This window comes from Zalophus californianus, chromosome 1 (assembly GCF_009762305.2).
Source record: "Zalophus californianus isolate mZalCal1 chromosome 1, mZalCal1.pri.v2, whole genome shotgun sequence".
In the NCBI taxonomy this organism is placed as follows: domain Eukaryota; kingdom Metazoa; phylum Chordata; class Mammalia; order Carnivora; family Otariidae; genus Zalophus; species Zalophus californianus.
This window is the reverse complement of record NC_045595.1, coordinates 122,753,864-122,771,573: the sequence shown is the minus strand read 5'-3', so window position 1 is coordinate 122,771,573 and position 17,710 is coordinate 122,753,864. Positions and strand designations below refer to the sequence as shown.

General features: G+C 42.6%; 1 protein-coding gene across 2 annotated transcripts in view; it reads left to right on the top strand.

Moving 5' to 3' along the window:
• SLC7A14 (solute carrier family 7 member 14) overlaps positions 1-17,710 on the top strand; it is a 107,311-nt gene that overhangs the window by 73,894 nt on the left and 15,707 nt on the right. For both annotated transcript variants that reach the window (XM_027584896.1, XM_027584897.1), the window contains 4 exons: positions 4,043-4,279; positions 5,952-6,169; positions 14,700-14,846; positions 17,407-17,615. In XM_027584896.1, coding sequence (XP_027440697.1) covers positions 4,043-4,279; positions 5,952-6,169; positions 14,700-14,846; positions 17,407-17,615 — 811 coding nt within the window. The remainder of the gene's footprint in view (positions 1-4,042; positions 4,280-5,951; positions 6,170-14,699; positions 14,847-17,406; positions 17,616-17,710) is intronic.

Sequence of the window (17,710 nt, the reverse complement as noted above, 5' to 3'; positions counted from 1 at the left end):
CTCTGACTTATTTTGCTTAGCATCATACTCTCTAGCTCCATCTATGTCATTGCAAATGGTAGATTTCATTCTTTTTTATGACTGAAAAATATTCTTCTTTGTCCATTCATCAATCAGTGGACTCTTGGACTATTTCCACAATGTGGCTCTTGTAGATAATGCTGCTATAAACATTAGGGTGCATGTATCCCTTTGAATTAGTACTCTTGCATTCTTTGGGTAAATACCTAGTAATGCAATTGCTGGATCATAGGGTAGTTCTATTTTTAACTTTTTGAGGAAACCTCTACTGTCTTCCAGAGCTACACACTTAATTTTTTAAAAAGTCAATATGCCCTGAGTATGGAAGATAAATTAAAGAAAAGTCACTTTTAGTAAAAATAATATTTCAGTGTGTGGAAGCCGGGGCATAAGTACAATAAGAGAGATAATGATGTCGTCAGAAGTCTGCTGTCATTTACAGAACCACTATGAATGCACACTCACACAGGTGTGCTGTTTGATGTTTGAAGACCATGACTCATGTTGCTCTTGATGATATGATTTTCCAAAATAATGGCCAACTCTTGGTAAATTCCAAACAAAACAAATTACAACTGTCCCTCAATTTACCCAGTTGTTGCAGCCCTAGAAAATTCAATGTATATGAAATCATGAAAAAAATGTGTTAATATATAAAATGGAGATAGACTCAGGATCAGAAATTATAAACAGGTTTTTATAATTTATAAACCTGTTTTTATAAACATGTCCATTTTGACCCATAGGAGTTATGGAACACACAGGACAATGCCTCATTCTGTGGGACAGTCCCACACTGTAGAATGTCTAACAGCACAGGCTCCTACCCACTTAATGCTTCAGGTGCCCACAATCCTCATGAGAACAATGGACACCCTCACAGATTTCCAAAATTCCCCCTAGGCAGCAGTACTACTTTTGCTGAGAACTACTGGTTTCCTGTATTGTCTCCAGGGCTGCCCCCACTGACTCAAATGACTGAAAGTTGATTCTGTGAAACCAAAGAATGATAGCACTAGAAGGGACCCTAAAGTTTATCTATCTGGCCCCCTACCTTTACCCATGTTAGGAAAGTAACCTGCCCTTAGACACTCAGTTATTACATGACCTAGAATAAAAACCATGGTTTCCCTTTCTTTGGTTTTTATTTCTTATTGAAATTAGAAAGATACCTTTGAATATGTCTCTCTTACACACCAGATATTTGAGAAAAGTTGAGTGATTGACAACATTTTCTGGCTTTTTTCAGGACATTTGGGGTTGAAATCACTCTTCACCACTGAGCTTCATTGCCAGGGTGGATACTCTGTAGTGCCCACTAAAAGCCTGGATTCTTGCATGCAAATAAATCAGAAAGATGCAAAAATAAAATCCTTTACAAAGTGTCCAAAAGAATGGTCTCTAGGAGCAGAAATTGTCTTACCCAGTTAGTGTCTAATTGATTTTCCCACTATTCTTCCCAAACTCCAGCTATAAGCATCCAAGCAGGATGGGAACTAAATGACTGACTTCATATGCTCCTGCACCGTGCCCAGCTCAGGGCCTCTGTCTCTGCCTCAGGGCAGCAGGGCACTTGTTCCTTCACAAGACCAAAGGGAGACTTGGCTATTTGCCAATTACCCTTGGCAAGTGGGTTCTGATGCTGAATTGGGTATTTTTACATCTAATTTGGCAGATCAAATATTAAGGAGAGAACCACTGATTGCCCAAACTTCATAATACTGGCTCTCCAAATTAAATTTACAATCAAATTTAATGTCAATTTCAAAAGCATTGGTAGAGAAATCTCAATTTACAAGCCTTGTGCATTATTAGGAGTAAAGAGGGTGAAGAGAAGAAACTCATAGGATATAAGAATTATTGGGTAAAGCTGTGGATCCTACACCAAAGAGTAGAATTAGGATTGCCTCCTAATCCCTTCCTCACACCACACTAAAAGGGCAGCCTAATGTGTATCTGCAAACCCAACTCTCTTCAGGAGATGAGAGCACAAAAGTCCTTCAAGCATTCAAGAAAACACTATCAGGTCCTCATACTCAGTGCTTTTACACTCTATACTCTCCTCATGGAAATATTCTCCAGCCCTTCCTTCAGAGAACAATTCCTCTTAATTTTAGACTCACTCTAACAATTTAAACATCACAGGTGGTCTGCCTGCTCAAAATCACCCCTGTGTCAGCGACAAAAAAAAAAAAAAAAAAAAAAAAAAAAAACAACTGACAGTCTGACCTCCAGGAAGAAGGTGGAAAACTGTTTTACAAAGGGGTAGGGGGGGGCCAACATAAGAACTCAAAATAAACGGTGGCCTAGGCTATTCAGTGCAGACACTGATGGCTTTGCTAGCCCTGAGAATGTCTCCATATATAGAACAATATAGTAATTGATGTAAAAGAAAAGGAAACTATGGCCAATATACTTAGCAGCAAAATCCATAAAATTCAATGAAACAGGTAGAATCCTAGAGTGTCAGAATAGGAAGACCCTTAAAAGAGCATCCTTGTCTAATTCCTTTATTTTACAAAGAAGGAAACTGAATATAAAGGAATGAACAGGGTCAAGACAAAGTTGAGAAAGGAGCACAGCCCCACTTTTCCAGTGCTCCTTCCACATGGATGCCCTGAGAGCTGACAGCACTAAGGGGTAGGAAAAGAAATACTGCATCACCTTTAATCATTCATTGTGTCCTGGCTTCTGATAACTCTGTTTTTGCTTCCTTGCATTGATTTTATTCCCTGATTTGTGATGTAAAACCTCAGGGTTGGCCCTTAAAATTGTGACTGAAGGTAAAGTTTACTTTGAAATCCTTTCTACATCCCATTCCTGATGTGTTTCCTCCAAGCTGTCCTATGTTTGTCATCCAACTTGGCACCCCACCCACTGGCCTCAGACCCAGAGTCCCCAGCATGACGTAGGAAATGCTCCCAACTCCCAGAAGTTTGGCATATTCCCAGTCTCTTTCTAATTTGATCTATAATCCCATCAAAGAATGAGGGAATATACTAGTGTTTTTCAATTATAAGTGGAGAGCTTGTGAAAATGCAGATTCTTGGTCCTCATCCCTGAAATTATGATTTAATAAATGATTCTCGTGGAAGTGGGTTTTGACCCACTTTGGAAAATACATGGCTTCTACTTACCTCTCCAGGCTTTCTGCCCCCAGTCCCCTCATGCACACTTCCCTCCACCCAAATACTTCAGACTGCCTACTCACCATGTCTTTGCTTCATGGTCCACCTTCTTTGCCCAGTTAATTCCTCCATATACCTCAAAACCAGCTGATGCACGTCTCTCCTCTCTACTTTCTCTGTTCCTATATATCTCTGCATTATTGAGTTTATGCAGCCTATGATGGACACTGATCTTTTGGTATACCTTCCCTTGAGGTCAGGGTCATGTCTCACTTGCCTTTTTTATTCCCAGCACTTAGCACCCTGCCAAGCACATAGTGGGCATTCTATAAGTATTCATTAAATTGTCTTTTCCACATATTAAATTTCCTGTTAAAAACTTAGTCACTTATTTACATTTGCATGTTTTATCAACCCCACCTCCCATATATAGTACAAAATCTTCACAGATCGCTTGAACTCTCATTCTCAAATGAGGAGCTCCATCCATAATATTTAAAAATGAAAGAGAAGAATGTTAACCTAATGTAGCCATTAAGTGTGGGGGTCATAATGACCTAGGCCCACGTTCATTCAGGATCTCTGACACCTAAGGAACATCACAGAGACATATACAGCAAATAGGAATGTTTCTAAATAAAAAGCAGTTTCCAATAGTTTGTTAGAATCCATTTTGATTGCCTTCGCAGGCATTCAGGTTAAAAGTTTTTCAGAACTGACGTTGCAAGACGTTAGAATTGGCCTTGAATTTATTCATATATATAAAATTTCATGTGTTTGTTCTAAGATTGCAGAGATTCCCAGTATTTTGTACCCAAGATGGTTAAACATCTTGGTGAAGAGGTTAGCTCCTCTCCTGAAGTCCACCACCCATGTGTGCTTGTCCCACGCAGGTGTCTGCTATGCAGAGTTCGGAGTCCGCGTCCCCAAGACCACGGGGTCAGCCTACACCTACAGCTACGTCACTGTCGGGGAATTTGTGGCGTTTTTCATTGGCTGGAACCTGATCCTGGAGTACCTGATTGGCACTGCAGCTGGTGCCAGTGCTCTGAGCAGCATGTTCGACTCCTTAGCAAACCACACCATCAGCCACTGGATGGTGGACAGCGTGGGAACCCTCAACGGCCTGGGTGAGACTGCCATATCCTCTTACTCCAACAAATAAATGGGCTCCCCTTTCAGGATTCAATTTGACAAAATGTATCAAAAGCCTTAAATATGTCTCTTTTTTTTTTTTTTGCAAAGTAGTCCTCTTGTGAATCTATCCTAAGGAAATCATCCTAATTTCCATAAAAGCTTTATATGAAAAAATATTCATCACAGCCTTATTTATAATAAAAAAATTAGAAGCAGCCTAAGTATTCTACAGTGGAGCAAATGATTACGTAAATTGTGGGAGCATATTATGTAGCTTTAAAGCTTTAAAAGGATGATTGGGAAGACTGTTGTAATAACATGGAATATGTTTTTGATGTAATGTCATGTGACAAAGGATACAAATTGTATATGCATCATGTTTATAACTATATAAAAATAAAACCAATGCAGGAAAAATAACTGTAATGAACTTCTCCAGTGGTTTCATCAGATTTTTTTAAATTTTCACAAATAAGCATGTGTTAATTTTTAAATGACAAAATATACTTTTAAAAGGGACAAAATGGATTCCAGTCTAGCAGAAGTCAAGGAGGGGTAATATAACTGGGTAAATACTAAATAACCAGAACTTCATGTAACAAATACCAGGAGCTCCATCCATCGCTTGCTCCTGCTTTCCATCCTGACGTCTGACTTTACCCTCTCATATTCATGGGAACCACACTATAGTTGAGGAAGCTTGGGGGTCTTGCCACAGAACTTCCAAGTACAACTTCCATGGCTGTGTGCTACTCATGTGACTTTGGTGTCCCTATCTCAGAAGAATTGATAAAAATTGTTGAGCATCCTGATACCATGAGAAGATTAAAAAGTATGAAGACCACATCTCCACAGTATACTGATTTCACGAAGTTTTTAGGTCCGAAAAGGCCTCCAAAATCAGGTAGTGCAAACCCTTCACTTTACAGATGAGGTCCAGGGAACTGAGGCATTTGCCCAAGGCTACACAGTTGATCATGGGCAAAAGTACAGCTGAAATTCAGGAGCCTGACAGCTGAGGCAGTGCCTTTTCCCCTCTATAGAGGGCAGGAGTCCACTGGCCAACAGACCAAGCCAAATAGGTGGGGTGTGTTCACTGCTTCTTTTCTCTGCAACCACATACACATAAATGCAAAGAACACCCCTCTTCCAATAGCTTTCAAAGATACACATTTTAAAACTTTCTAAAAATGAAAAGATTGCTGGAATGGAATGGAAAATTTATGGACTATAAAGTGAACAATAGTGAAGATAAACCAGTTTTGAAATAACATGTTAAATCCATATATACACCAAGACTGTCTCAGGACAGATCTGACTTCAAGTGTTCTATGCCACGGTTCCATAGGCCGTGTTGTCATTGTCATGTCATGTCGCACAATTTTGGGTCCAGGATATCAGGTCTTCTTACCTATATACCAAAACCTTCCCATTTGCCAATAGACACTTGTGGACCACAGTGTAGTCACACGTGCACACACATACACACACTTGCACACAAGCGCACATGTGGACAAGCATGCCCGCACACACTTGCTTCTCCTCCCTCCATGACAAACTGATCACCCTTGCCAGAGCTGAGTGCAAATGCCCGACAGGGTGCTAGGAGTTTACATGGCCCTTTTTTCCCTCTGGACAATATTAACTCGTATCTTTGCCCTCTAGGGAAAGGTGAAGAATCATACCCTGACCTTCTGGCTCTAGTGATTGCGATCATCGTCACCATTATTGTTGCGCTGGGGGTAAAGAATTCCGTGGGCTTCAACAACATCCTCAACGTACTGAACCTGGCAGTATGGGTGTTCATCATGATCGCAGGCCTCTTCTTCATCAGTGGGAAATACTGGGCTGAGGGCCAGTTTTTGCCCCATGGCTGGTCAGGGGTGAGTTTATCTCTAAAGCCTCGTAAGACTATTGCACATTCTGCCTTCCATCCTGTGGCTAGTCTGAGACATAGTTTCAAAAAATGCTGCTCTGTCCCATAATCTTCATGGCATCTTTTTCATCACTTTTTATCTGAATTTAATTGGAATGCTCTGAAAAAGAGGTTCCTATATCATTTTTTTTACTTGTTTCACAAACTTTTATTGAGACCCTATTTTATACAAGTAACCATAATAGATTTGATGTTTTGGTCATCCGAAATATGCCTAATCTTATGCGAAGTGCTCTCCATGTAATACTTAAGTGTCCTAATAACCTTGAAAGGAAGATATTTTACATTGTGGTCTTACAGATGAAAAATTCACACTCAGAGAGGTCAGGGGACTCGCTATTAAATACACACTATAAGTGGCAGAGTCAAAACCCAAAGCCAGGACTATCTGACTCCAAAGCCTGTATTTGAAGAGCGTGGTCCTAGAGAATCCCTCTAGAGTATTTTCAGAGAGACAGATCACCTTAAACAGACAAGGCAGTAAAGGAGTCAGAAGAGAGGGTAGGTAGGTTAAGGGATGAGTGTTGCCTGGGTATAGAACTAGGGAAACAATAGTTTTTAAATTTAATCCCAATGTTTGACCCAATGTAGAGAGCCCCACTGAGGTCTGGGTGCAGCTGAGAGGGCACAGTGAGGGCTGGCCGTAAATCCCATTCTAGTGGCATGGTTCATGGCAGCGAAGTCCACCTGGTGTGGTACGGGAGTTGGCCAAAGAGTAGGCTGGACTAAAAGGACATTTTCAGATCTCATCCCCCGATCTGGGTGGTGAGGTTTACACTAAAAAAAAAAAAAAAAAAAAAAAAAAAAAAAAAAAAAAAAATTGGGACGATCAGAGGACAAAGTCTTTATACTGACAAGGAGTTCTAAATTATGCCTGGATCCTTTTTCTGGTATGATGAAAAATGCCTACTTGATGAATTCATTGGTAAAATTCAACTACCTATTCCTTTCTTGAAAATAGTAGAACATAAATCAGAGAATTTTGAGCTGGAAGAGATCTTAGAAATCACCTGCTTCTACCCCTCATCTAGCAGGTGAAGAAACTGAGGTCAAGGGAGGCCTAGCCCTGGTAGAGAGCAAGTCCGGGACTCCACCAGATTTGCTTTTGTAAAAAACTCTTGCTTAGACTGGTTTTCCTCCAAGATGTCCAGGGACCAGAAATCTCTCTTGGAAAACACTCAAAATAACTCGTGTCTATTCTGAGCCGTGCCATACTGTTCAATGAAAAGAAATAAGCAAGAGAGCAATTTAAGCCAAGATTTCTAGTCTTCTGCTTATCTGTAAGAATTCCACAGTACCGCAAAGTTCGTCCCTCCTTGAAATGCACAAATCCTGAAACTGGTCAAAACCAGAAGAGACAAAGAAACACTGTTGACCCCATTCTGGGTCCCCGAGTCGACATTTTCTTACAATACAAATCGTTCCTTCCCTATCAAATAAAGGAAACAACAAATTACAAGAGTGGCAAAGAAAGAAGTGTTTTTCTGGAATTCAACTGCATTTTCATCCTAGCACACGAAAACGTTCTCACCATTTTTTTCACAGTCTGAGAAGTTTTGGGGTCATGGACTTAGTGTTAAGACTTTGGCCAACAGCTAACTTCCGTGCTTTCAGATTTTCTCATTCATCAACTGGGACAATTAATTGCACCTAATGTTTGCCAAAAAGAATAACATCTTGGATGATTTTTTGGTACACACTGGGTGGTTAGCAATACTGGTACTTACAGGAGGGAGGAGTTAGAGTTTATCGACTGCCTGTTAGGTGCCTGGCATTGTGCTCTACAAATATTATTTCACTCTTATAACAAAACCTTAAAGCAGGTGCTGCTGTGCCCAACTTAACAGATGGAGAATCCAAGGCTCAGAGAGGCTGGAGTCACTTAGCTGGAGTCACTTAGCTGGTCAGTGCCAGGACTGAAATTCCTAGTCGGGTCTATGTGACTCCAAAGCATTTTCGATTGCATGGTCTAACTTGTGCATGATCGCCCCTTGTTTCTGAGCTTTCTTAAAAAAATGTAATAAGATAACTAATCTAACATATTATGTTCTCATTTCCTTTTAAGCTTTCACAAAGTCAGAGTCTTAGAGCTAGGAGGAGCATTAGGACATGGTCTAGCCTCTTTTCTTACCTTCAGATGGCCCTGTAAACCAGCCCAGGCCAAAGTACATTGTTTACTAAGACATCATAGCAAAACAGTTTGAAAACATTTTGTAAGTACTCAGTTCATGTCTAATTTTCAAAAATCTAAGAGCTCACCCACATGGCACACATTACAGTCTAGGCCCCACGTAAAGACTGGAAGCAGTTAATCTCTTCTGTGCAAATACCCTTTGCCCATGCTGAAGAAGATAAACCAGTCTTTGAACCTGTCCCTTGGTCTTTGTTCTGGGGTCTTTAGTCTCTCTGGGGGTCTCCTCTTCCCACTCAAGGACCCCATATCCCTTTTCGAGATAGTCAGAAATCCACCGCATGGAGGAAGGAACTAATCGAGCCAGCCTTAGGGGTTCCCATTTATACACCCAAGTTCTCACTAGCTTTTGTAGCAAGGAAAGAAGACCAGAAGTCAGGCATAAAAAAAAGAAAGGAAGGATGCCATTCTTAACTTAGGATTTTCTTTGTGACACACTCTTTCATAGGCACTTTTCATGTAATCTTCACAACAGCCCTGATCTCTACTTCTACATCAAAATATCTTAAGTTGAGAAAATTTAAAGTTACTGATCTAGATTGTAATAGAGCTGAAATTCAATCCCAGTCCTGGTTGAGTCAAAGTCCCCTTATGTACTCCACTACCCCCTGGACCTGGTTTGGATGAGACCAAATGTCTCTTTTTGCACCTTTGGCCTCATCAACCCAACCCAACCCTATGTCTTGAGTAGGTTTGTCACTGGCTGCCAAAAAGGTTTGGCTGGGATTTTGCATTTTTCACTGCAAATTCATTATCCCTGTAGGAAATTCAAATATGTGTTCTAGTGGCTGTGACTAAAAGCATCAGCTGAGCACAAAGGACAGCCCAGTTTGAGGATGGTGCTGACTCATCCTCTTTCCTATCTGCCTGGCCTTGGGTTTCTGCATAGTACATATCCTCCCTAGCAAACTGGCCTGGACCTGTTCTTTCTCAACTTTGTTTTCTGGTCACTTTTCCAGTCCAGCAAGACCACTTTGTTTTTGGTTTGGTTTGGTTTGGTTTGGTTTTTAAGTAAGCTCTATGCCCAACATGGGGCTTGAACTCATGACCCCAAGATCAAGAGTTTCATGCTCTACCAACTGAGCCACCCAGGCACCCCTAGCAAGGCCACTTTGAATATGGATCCTAATTTTTAAGGTCTGACACCCTCTCATGAACATGTCATCCACCAAGTTAATAAACACACTCCCTACTCTCTTACCTAATAATTGTCAACAAAAGTGATTGGGCCTACTTGGCAGCTGTATGGTCTTCTCCTTAGGGAAAACCTGACCCCTACCCCTGACACAAGGGGCCTAGTTCAGAGTTCTAATCCACTTCGGGTAGGATGGGTTGGAGAAGATCATTGTGTAGGAGATGGTTTATAAGGATACCATTACATGACTTGAAACACAATTCTCAAGTACTTTGAAGGGGTTAATAATGAACAATCTGTCCTCTGGCCATGGACCCTTCATAAGCTTACTCTTTCCCTGCTCCAACCACATCATTCCAAAGAAAATAGCTTAAGCAATAGTTTACTCACTTACAGGTTCTGGGTCAAATGCTTCTTTGGTCTGGAAGAGCTTAAGAACAACAAACATTTTTCTCTAGATCAAGTAACTGCTGGCCTTCAGCTGAACCCCTGCTTCCCTCTATAGTTCCTCGGCCCCTGAACATTGTTGGATGTGTATTCCCTGTATGTTATTTGTTCTTGATGCTATCTTATGGTTTTTCTTTAACCAAATAAGACACTCTACCTGCACAAATAGCTCCCAGGAAAATGGTCCATAACAAGGATTTGTGGGGAATGCTGACTGCCTCCAAACAAAGGGAAAGTTGTTTTTCATCTTCTCCATATTTTAATTCATTTGCTGGAACCTATTAGCACATTCTACTGCCACTGTGGACAGGCTGCTAATAGCTGTGGAGCATGAGGGTGGTAGAAAATGCTATTAAAGTTGGAATTTTGTCTTGTTACCTTGGGAGTGAATTATATAAAGTTGCCTAATTAGCTCCTAGGCATCTGGCAGACTGGCCAAGGCAGAATATGGAGAGCTGCCTCAAGAATACCAGTAACACATAGGGGGCTAGCTTTTAGGGACTTCACACCCTGAATAGCATGCCACTCATGACGTTGCTTTTGACAACTAAATAAGCTGCAGCCAGCCCTCCCGCAACTGAGGCACGTGCTGCTTCCCCACTAAAGCTCTATAGAGGGATGGGCTGATCTGGATCACCCACGTGAGCCACCACACCAGGATTACTTTGGGAAACTATTTCTGCTTATGTCATCAAATTAAAAAGTCAATTTTAAAAGTTACGATAAAGTACCAATGAACCTAGAGACACACATATACACACACTTCATCCACCAATTTCATTCACCGATGCTCACTCCTAAGTACATACACATTCTTTCATACATGGAAGAGAATCCTAACCACAAATCCCTGTGGCCAAATCTGAGGTCTGGATAGAGCAAAGTGGAAAGTAGTTTTAGTGGTCATTAGGGTAGAGACACATGCATACACAGGTTCATTTCCTGGCTCTTTTGTGTTCATCAATCAGGTCCCTCATCAATCCTTGCTTGCAAGGAAGAAAAACTCATTCAAACTAACTTAAGTAAAAAGGTGACCTTATTTGCTAATTTTATTATCTTCTCTTTGATAATCTGTTTATTTGATCTATATCTTGTTAGATCAGGATCTGTTTGATCTTGGCAGGTATGCTGGGTTTTTTTCTATTTGCCCCCCGCCCCAGATCCATTATCCACTCTCTGTTCTATGCTCCAGAAAGCCCCTCACTGGTTGCTCCCTGTTGGACTTAGCTAGTGGGCTTCACTGAAATCATTTCATTTAAACCATCTGAGTTAAATTCTGTTTACTACCTAATGCAGTGGAACCTCTAAGTGTCCTACCTTTGATCTGTCCAGTCGTCCTTCAACCATAATGGCTTTCTAGTTCTACATAGCAAATTTGGTTAACAGACATTCTCTTTGCAAACTTTTTGTCTCTATTCCCAACTTGACCATAGTCAATATTTTGATATCACACAATCATCAGTAATTGCCATCTATTTTTTCAGTTGTTTGGAAAATAGTAGCATTTGTGCCTTACAAATTATACAGACAGCTATTAATCTTGTTCAGTTTATTACTACAGTCAAGGTTGTATTTTGGATCTTGCAATGTCCTTTAGACTCCAAGCCCCAGGGGGTTAAGCTCAGAATACTTTTGCTCATGACTGTATCCATATCACAAAGCACAGTGCCTGGCAGAAGGGAGCAGGTAATAAAATATGTGTCCAGTTCTAAAAAAAGAAACAAGGAGGAGGAGGAATTTGTTTATGCCTTTGGGTTTCATCTGTTCTAGAAAACTTAAAATAGTAATAAAAAATACCACTGGTAAGAGCTAATATGTAGTAAGCACCTACTGTAGTCTATGACTGCAGTTCACTATATTATGTCATTTAATCCTTGTAACCACACTATGAATTAAATATTATTTTCATCTCCATTTAAGAAAATGAGGTTCCAAGAGGTTAGGAACTTGTTCTAGGTCACCAAGCCTGTATGTGACAGAGCCACCCTAAGTTCAACAGTCTACAGAACCTGCTCTACCAACCAAATCCAATGCTCGCCCCTCTTACCCCCGCCCTCTGTATGGCTTTGCCATTCCCTCTGGAGCCCACAGTATACTTCTCCTCCAACTGCTTCATGGTCAGTACATCAAAATTGTGGAAGGTGTCTTCCATGTCTTCCGCTGAGTCTTCTTTTCTTCAAGTTACACATCCCTGGTCCCCAGTGATTCCTCACACAGCATGACTTACAGACCTCTCATCTTGTTCTAGTGTAGACGTGCCCCAAAGTTCTTATTTAAGACACTTCCACCCCTCCCCCCTTTCTCAGCCGTGAGGGTTGGCTATCTATGAACTTCCCATCCAGAACTCACCACACGAAATAGGCATAACACTGTCTCCCTGGGACACCCTAAGTGGGAGTGATACATCATCAGACTGATTGTCATAACAGATCCGTATGATTCACAGGAGGTGTGTGTGTGTGCACGTGCGTGTATGTGTAAGGGAAGAAGGATGTTATAGGAAGAGAAAGCAGAACCTGTTTTCTAGAAGCTGTTTTACAGCAAGGCTTTCCTTGATGGGGGAAGTTTAGGGAGTCTGCAATCCCAGCATCTATTCACCCTTAAAGAACAAAAACATGTTCTAGACAACTGAAAATAAGCACATTTCCAAACCTGTGAACCTCCATGCACAATGAAGTGAGATCTGTTTTCTCTCCTTGACTGGAGGCCCAAACATTTTCCATTCCCTGAAATGAAAGGACTTCACTGAAGTGAAAGTGGGAGTTAATGCCCCTCCCAGAAAGTAGCCCTCCGACAACTGCTTGTTTGAGAAGTTCTTTCTCCCCGAGTTATTAGAATAGACCAGGAGTTCTTCTATTGTTTTGTGCTATGTGCTCCTTGGCAGTCTGATGAAGACTCTGAACCCCTTCTAAGAATCGTGTTTATAAATGAATAACCTAATTCATAGGAATTCAAAAGAAATCAAATATTTTAAAATATAGTTATAAAATATTTTTAAATTGTGATATAATAGCAATGTGTTTCTTTAATAGTGTTTTAAATATTGATATCTATGTCAAATAACTATCATAATTTGGAAGTAGCAACAAGCACAAGTGATATTTCAACAACTCTGCAACAATCTATTATGGAAAAAATATCCGATCGCTATTGGTGACAAAGTCACAGGTACTGTTCATTACCTGCATTCGTCATTAAAAGAAATGCTAATGTTCAGTCAGAGGTTAGGAAAGATAAAGATGTAATCTCTTCCCAGAAAAATTCATAGACCCCCTGAGTTAAATGGACCCAGGTTAAGAACCCCCAATTGGGGAACTGAAACTTTAGAATCTTAATGGGAGAGACTGTAGAAATGACCAAGTCATCTTACAAGTGAGCAAAACTCGATTTGAGGTGTGAGATCTTCAGTTTTTAATGTACCTCGTACATTCCAGTACTTAGTATTTTATCTCTACTAATTGAAAAACCAGTGGGAAAGTTTAGGAGTGAAAATTTGAGCACAGGTTATCTGCTTGGAACGTGTATTGAATTTCATCATTTATAAGCTGTATGTGGAGAAAAGGGGACACAATGAAGCTCATTCCTGGACCCCTGGCTAGAGCTTGCATACTGCCAAGGCCCCTCACCCTCTACACACAAGTCTAGAAAAAGCTCTCTCACCCTCCCCTAAAAGGACATTCCCCAAGCATTCGAAGAGGCACACTTTTTACTTTCAGCTGACACTGAGAATGCTAAGGTGGGGAAGCTTTAGTTGATTCTTTGGAAGAAAGTAACACACTCCTCAAGGAAGAGTCTCACTGACATCTTGACTTATCATGTCCCAACCACTCCTGGAGCCATGCAAGCTCCTGTCCGACAGACATCCAGCAGATGTCACTGGATACCACCTCCACAGCCCTACACTGCCTTGTAGCACACATCTTCTCCTGCCTATAAAGCCTAACAAAGTCACTCAAGCCTCCAAAGGAGCAGAAAAATCCAACTGTCTCTACCTGTCTTCCCATGAAAGACAATAGGGTAATAGACAACTGAAAACAAGCATGTTTCCAAACCTGTGAACCTCCATTCCCCGAAATGAAGGACTTCACTGACGTGAAATTGGGAGTTCCGAAGATCTGAACATCTTTTATATCATTTCAGATCTAGAAGTTACCACAGAGATGATCTATTAGGGGCACTAATGGTAATTTGGGCAGGACAACTTTTTGTGCAGAAGTATTTGAGCCCCATACACTAAATGCTGAAAGCGCATGCCCCATGTCTCCGTGACCATCACAAGTAACTCCTCACATTTCCAAACATCCCCTAAGGGAGGTCATACAGCCCCTGGTTGTGGATGAGAACCACTGAATGAAAATGAAGCACAGAAAGTTTAATGAGTTCCCCCAAGACATAGGGATAGCCAACTTACTGATTTGCTTACAACCCCACTTATTTCCAAAAATGATTTGAATGTGTTGAACAACCCAGTTTTCATTTGGTCGAAATTCTCCTTACCTCCATTTTACACATGAGGGAATTGCCCAGGGTCACACAGCTAGAAAGTACTGGAGATCAGAACCAAACGCTGAGCCCAAGTTCCGCCATGTTCCTCCCTCTGCTGCTCAGGAATGTCGCCAGGCACTGGGCAGTTGTGAGTACCACATGTTAGGCCCTTGTGCCGCTCGGACACTCTGAGTCTGAGAAATGCCATTGTCCCACCAGGTGCTGCAAGGAGCAGCCACGTGTTTCTATGCTTTCATTGGCTTTGACATCATTGCCACCACCGGAGAGGAAGCCAAGAATCCAAACACGTCCATCCCTTATGCTATCACCGCCTCCCTGGTCATCTGCCTGACAGCATATGTATCTGTAAGTACTACATCCTTTCAGGACCGTCCTGATGGTTTTTTCATATTTGGCCATAAAATGTAGCTCCGGGACTGGGTTACCTTCTGTCCGGAAGTGGTCCCTTCCTTGTGCTATCTTGGTGTCTGTATGCATGTGTCCATGCACCCTCTATCCCACCCACCCACGACAAGAAGAAAATCAGGACTTCAAACTGGAGATGGGAGGAGCCCGGGCCCTCACTTACTTCAGCCTTGGCCTCCGAGCCTCCATCCCCATTCCTCCCCACACACAGACTCTGGGCGTCCACTGCTGCCCAGGGGATGGTGTACAGGGAGTGGGCTGCTGTCCAAGGAGCTCAGATCATAGGCTGGCAGTAACGGGTGGGTGTGCAAGCAGAGGCATTGTGGACCTCTGTGCACCCTCCTCAATGCTCTTCTGTCTTCTGGGAACTTCCCGGCAGTGAGAGGCAAGGCTCTCCCAGAGTGGGGAGAGAGAGTACATCATCCTCTAGAGACATTCTTCCCCTTAAATCTTGGGGGAAATTTCTTTCTGTTGTTGCTCCCTCTTTTTATAGCAGTCCAAGCATCTTTTTAAGGTTTTCCTACTAAAGGGAATCCTCAGAAGGAAGCCTTTGGCTTGTCTTCTCAGGATCACTTCCCTGAGATGCTCTTTACACTTACGATGTGTCATTTCTCAGCTCCCATCCCAGAATTTCTATCACAGAAATAGTTCACTCACAGCCAACATGCCCCCCCCCCCCCACCGCCCCAACCCAGCCCCTGGCAATGGAGAGAACCAGGTGAAGAGCCAGTAGGTATGTCGTTACATAAATGCCCCAGGCCCTGAGAGTCCCGCTCACTTCAGTTACCACAAATAGGAAAGAGCCAGCAGCAGGAGACATGCCCTATCAGCCCTGCCACCCTGGCTGCGTAGCATGGGAAAAGAACCTCCTTCCCCAAAACTAAAACAAAACAAAAACATATTTAGCAACTAAGGAAGCCAGATCAGTGGCTGACTTGATCATTAAGGCAAGCTGCAAAGTAAGAGTGTCCTGGACACCAAAGGAAAACACAACAGTAGCCTTGGATGTGGTTTATAGGAATTCAGCTACTCCTCGAAATTGTTTTAGAAGTAGGCCAGTTATCACCTCCCCCACTGCACACACAGGCGAGCAGTTTCATCTTATCCATAACCTGGTTATCCCTGTAAACGGGGTGTTCAGGGAGTAGGGGTGGTGTCAGGGGAGCAGGAGAGACACCCTGCTCTGCGTTTCCCCTCTTATTCCTCCCTTACATACCTCCCCCTCCTTCAGGGGCCAACCCCTCCGGCACACACAATAAAGTTAATAATCACAATTCCTTCCTTAGTACAGTGCTTTATAGACTACAGAGTACTTCTATGCATCTATCAACTTTTGCCCATCCTGACCTAAACTTGAGCAGTAGACTCAATGCAAATTGCTGTAGGAATCAATCCCATTCTCCTCCAGCCCACCCTCAAAGGGGATGTTGCAAGTGGTGAAGTTGCTGGGAAACATTCTCTTCTAGAACACATGGCCCTTACCCATGCCTCTGGGGTTGTTTGGTGTTGTGCTGGTCAGCAGGTTGCCATTCCATGGTCAGAAGAGCCAAATTGCTGGCCTGTGGTGGTCCATCCTCCTGTCCTCCCTAGCAGCCCATGGCTTCGCAGGAGGATTTTGGCTCCTGACACACATGTGAAGGAGTGGTCTAGAAATGCACCACCCTCTCCATTTCAGGCTCTGAACTCCCTTCTTGATGCCAGCATTGGCCTCTGCAGGCCAGGGGAAGCCTGGCCTAATGACCGGTGGCTTCATTGCCCAGGGCCATGAGGAAGGGATGTTATGGCAGATGGATGGCATACGAAGGAAGGTAGGTCTTGGGAGCCAAGTGATTCCTGGCTAAGCAAAGCCACAATAGTCTTACAACCCCAGAGTAGAACTGGGTTCCATCCTGATGCCATAATTTGTTTGTTGGTCTGCCTGGCTCCTGACACTGAGCTACAGAGAAGAAATGGAAATATAAGTCCTTACTTGGGTCCCATCTGCTAACTGGCTATGGCCCTCTGATCACTTATCTTCGGAGTTTCTATCTCTGGTCTTCAGGGTGAAAGGGAACATATAGTTAAGAGTGTATAGGACCCTGAAAGTATAAAAGAAATGAGAGTCTGGCTCATGTGGGCAGGGTGCCCATGGTCACTGCTAGGCCCTGGCTCCAGTGCCTTTGGCTGTCCTTCCTTCTACCTGATAGTATCTGCCCTTCATTGAACTGTCAATGTAGGTCTGCTGTTGTTGTGCTTAAATACCTGCATACTTCTTCCTCAGCTATGAAAGGGCCAGAGAGATGATCCTAAAGGATCATCTGGCCAAGTCCACTAAATTCTAACGAGAAGAGAAAATACTGAGACCCCCAAGAGCTCTGGAGCCCAAATGAGAGGTCTAAATTAAGGGCACATGCCAGGAAGTGGCAAATTCAAAATCCAGGCTTCTTTGCTCTCCTGTGGGACATCCATCCATGCTGACTGTCCTCTCTACCTCCAGCCATGTTTTCTCTTGTTTTAACAGGTGAGCATGATCTTAACTCTGATGGTGCCATACAATGCCATTGACACGGAATCCCCGCTCATGGAGATGTTTGTGGCTCATGGGTTCTATGCTGCAAAATTCATAGTGGCCATTGGGTCGGTTGCAGGACTGACGGTCAGCTTGCTGGGCTCCCTCTTCCCAATGCCAAGGGTCATTTATGCCATGGCTGGTGATGGGCTCCTTTTCAGGTAAGGGCTATGCTCCATGAACTGTATTCTATTCTGCCATGCCTGCCCAGGGAGAATGTCAGCCTGACTATAGTTTTGATGTGAGTGTATGTCAC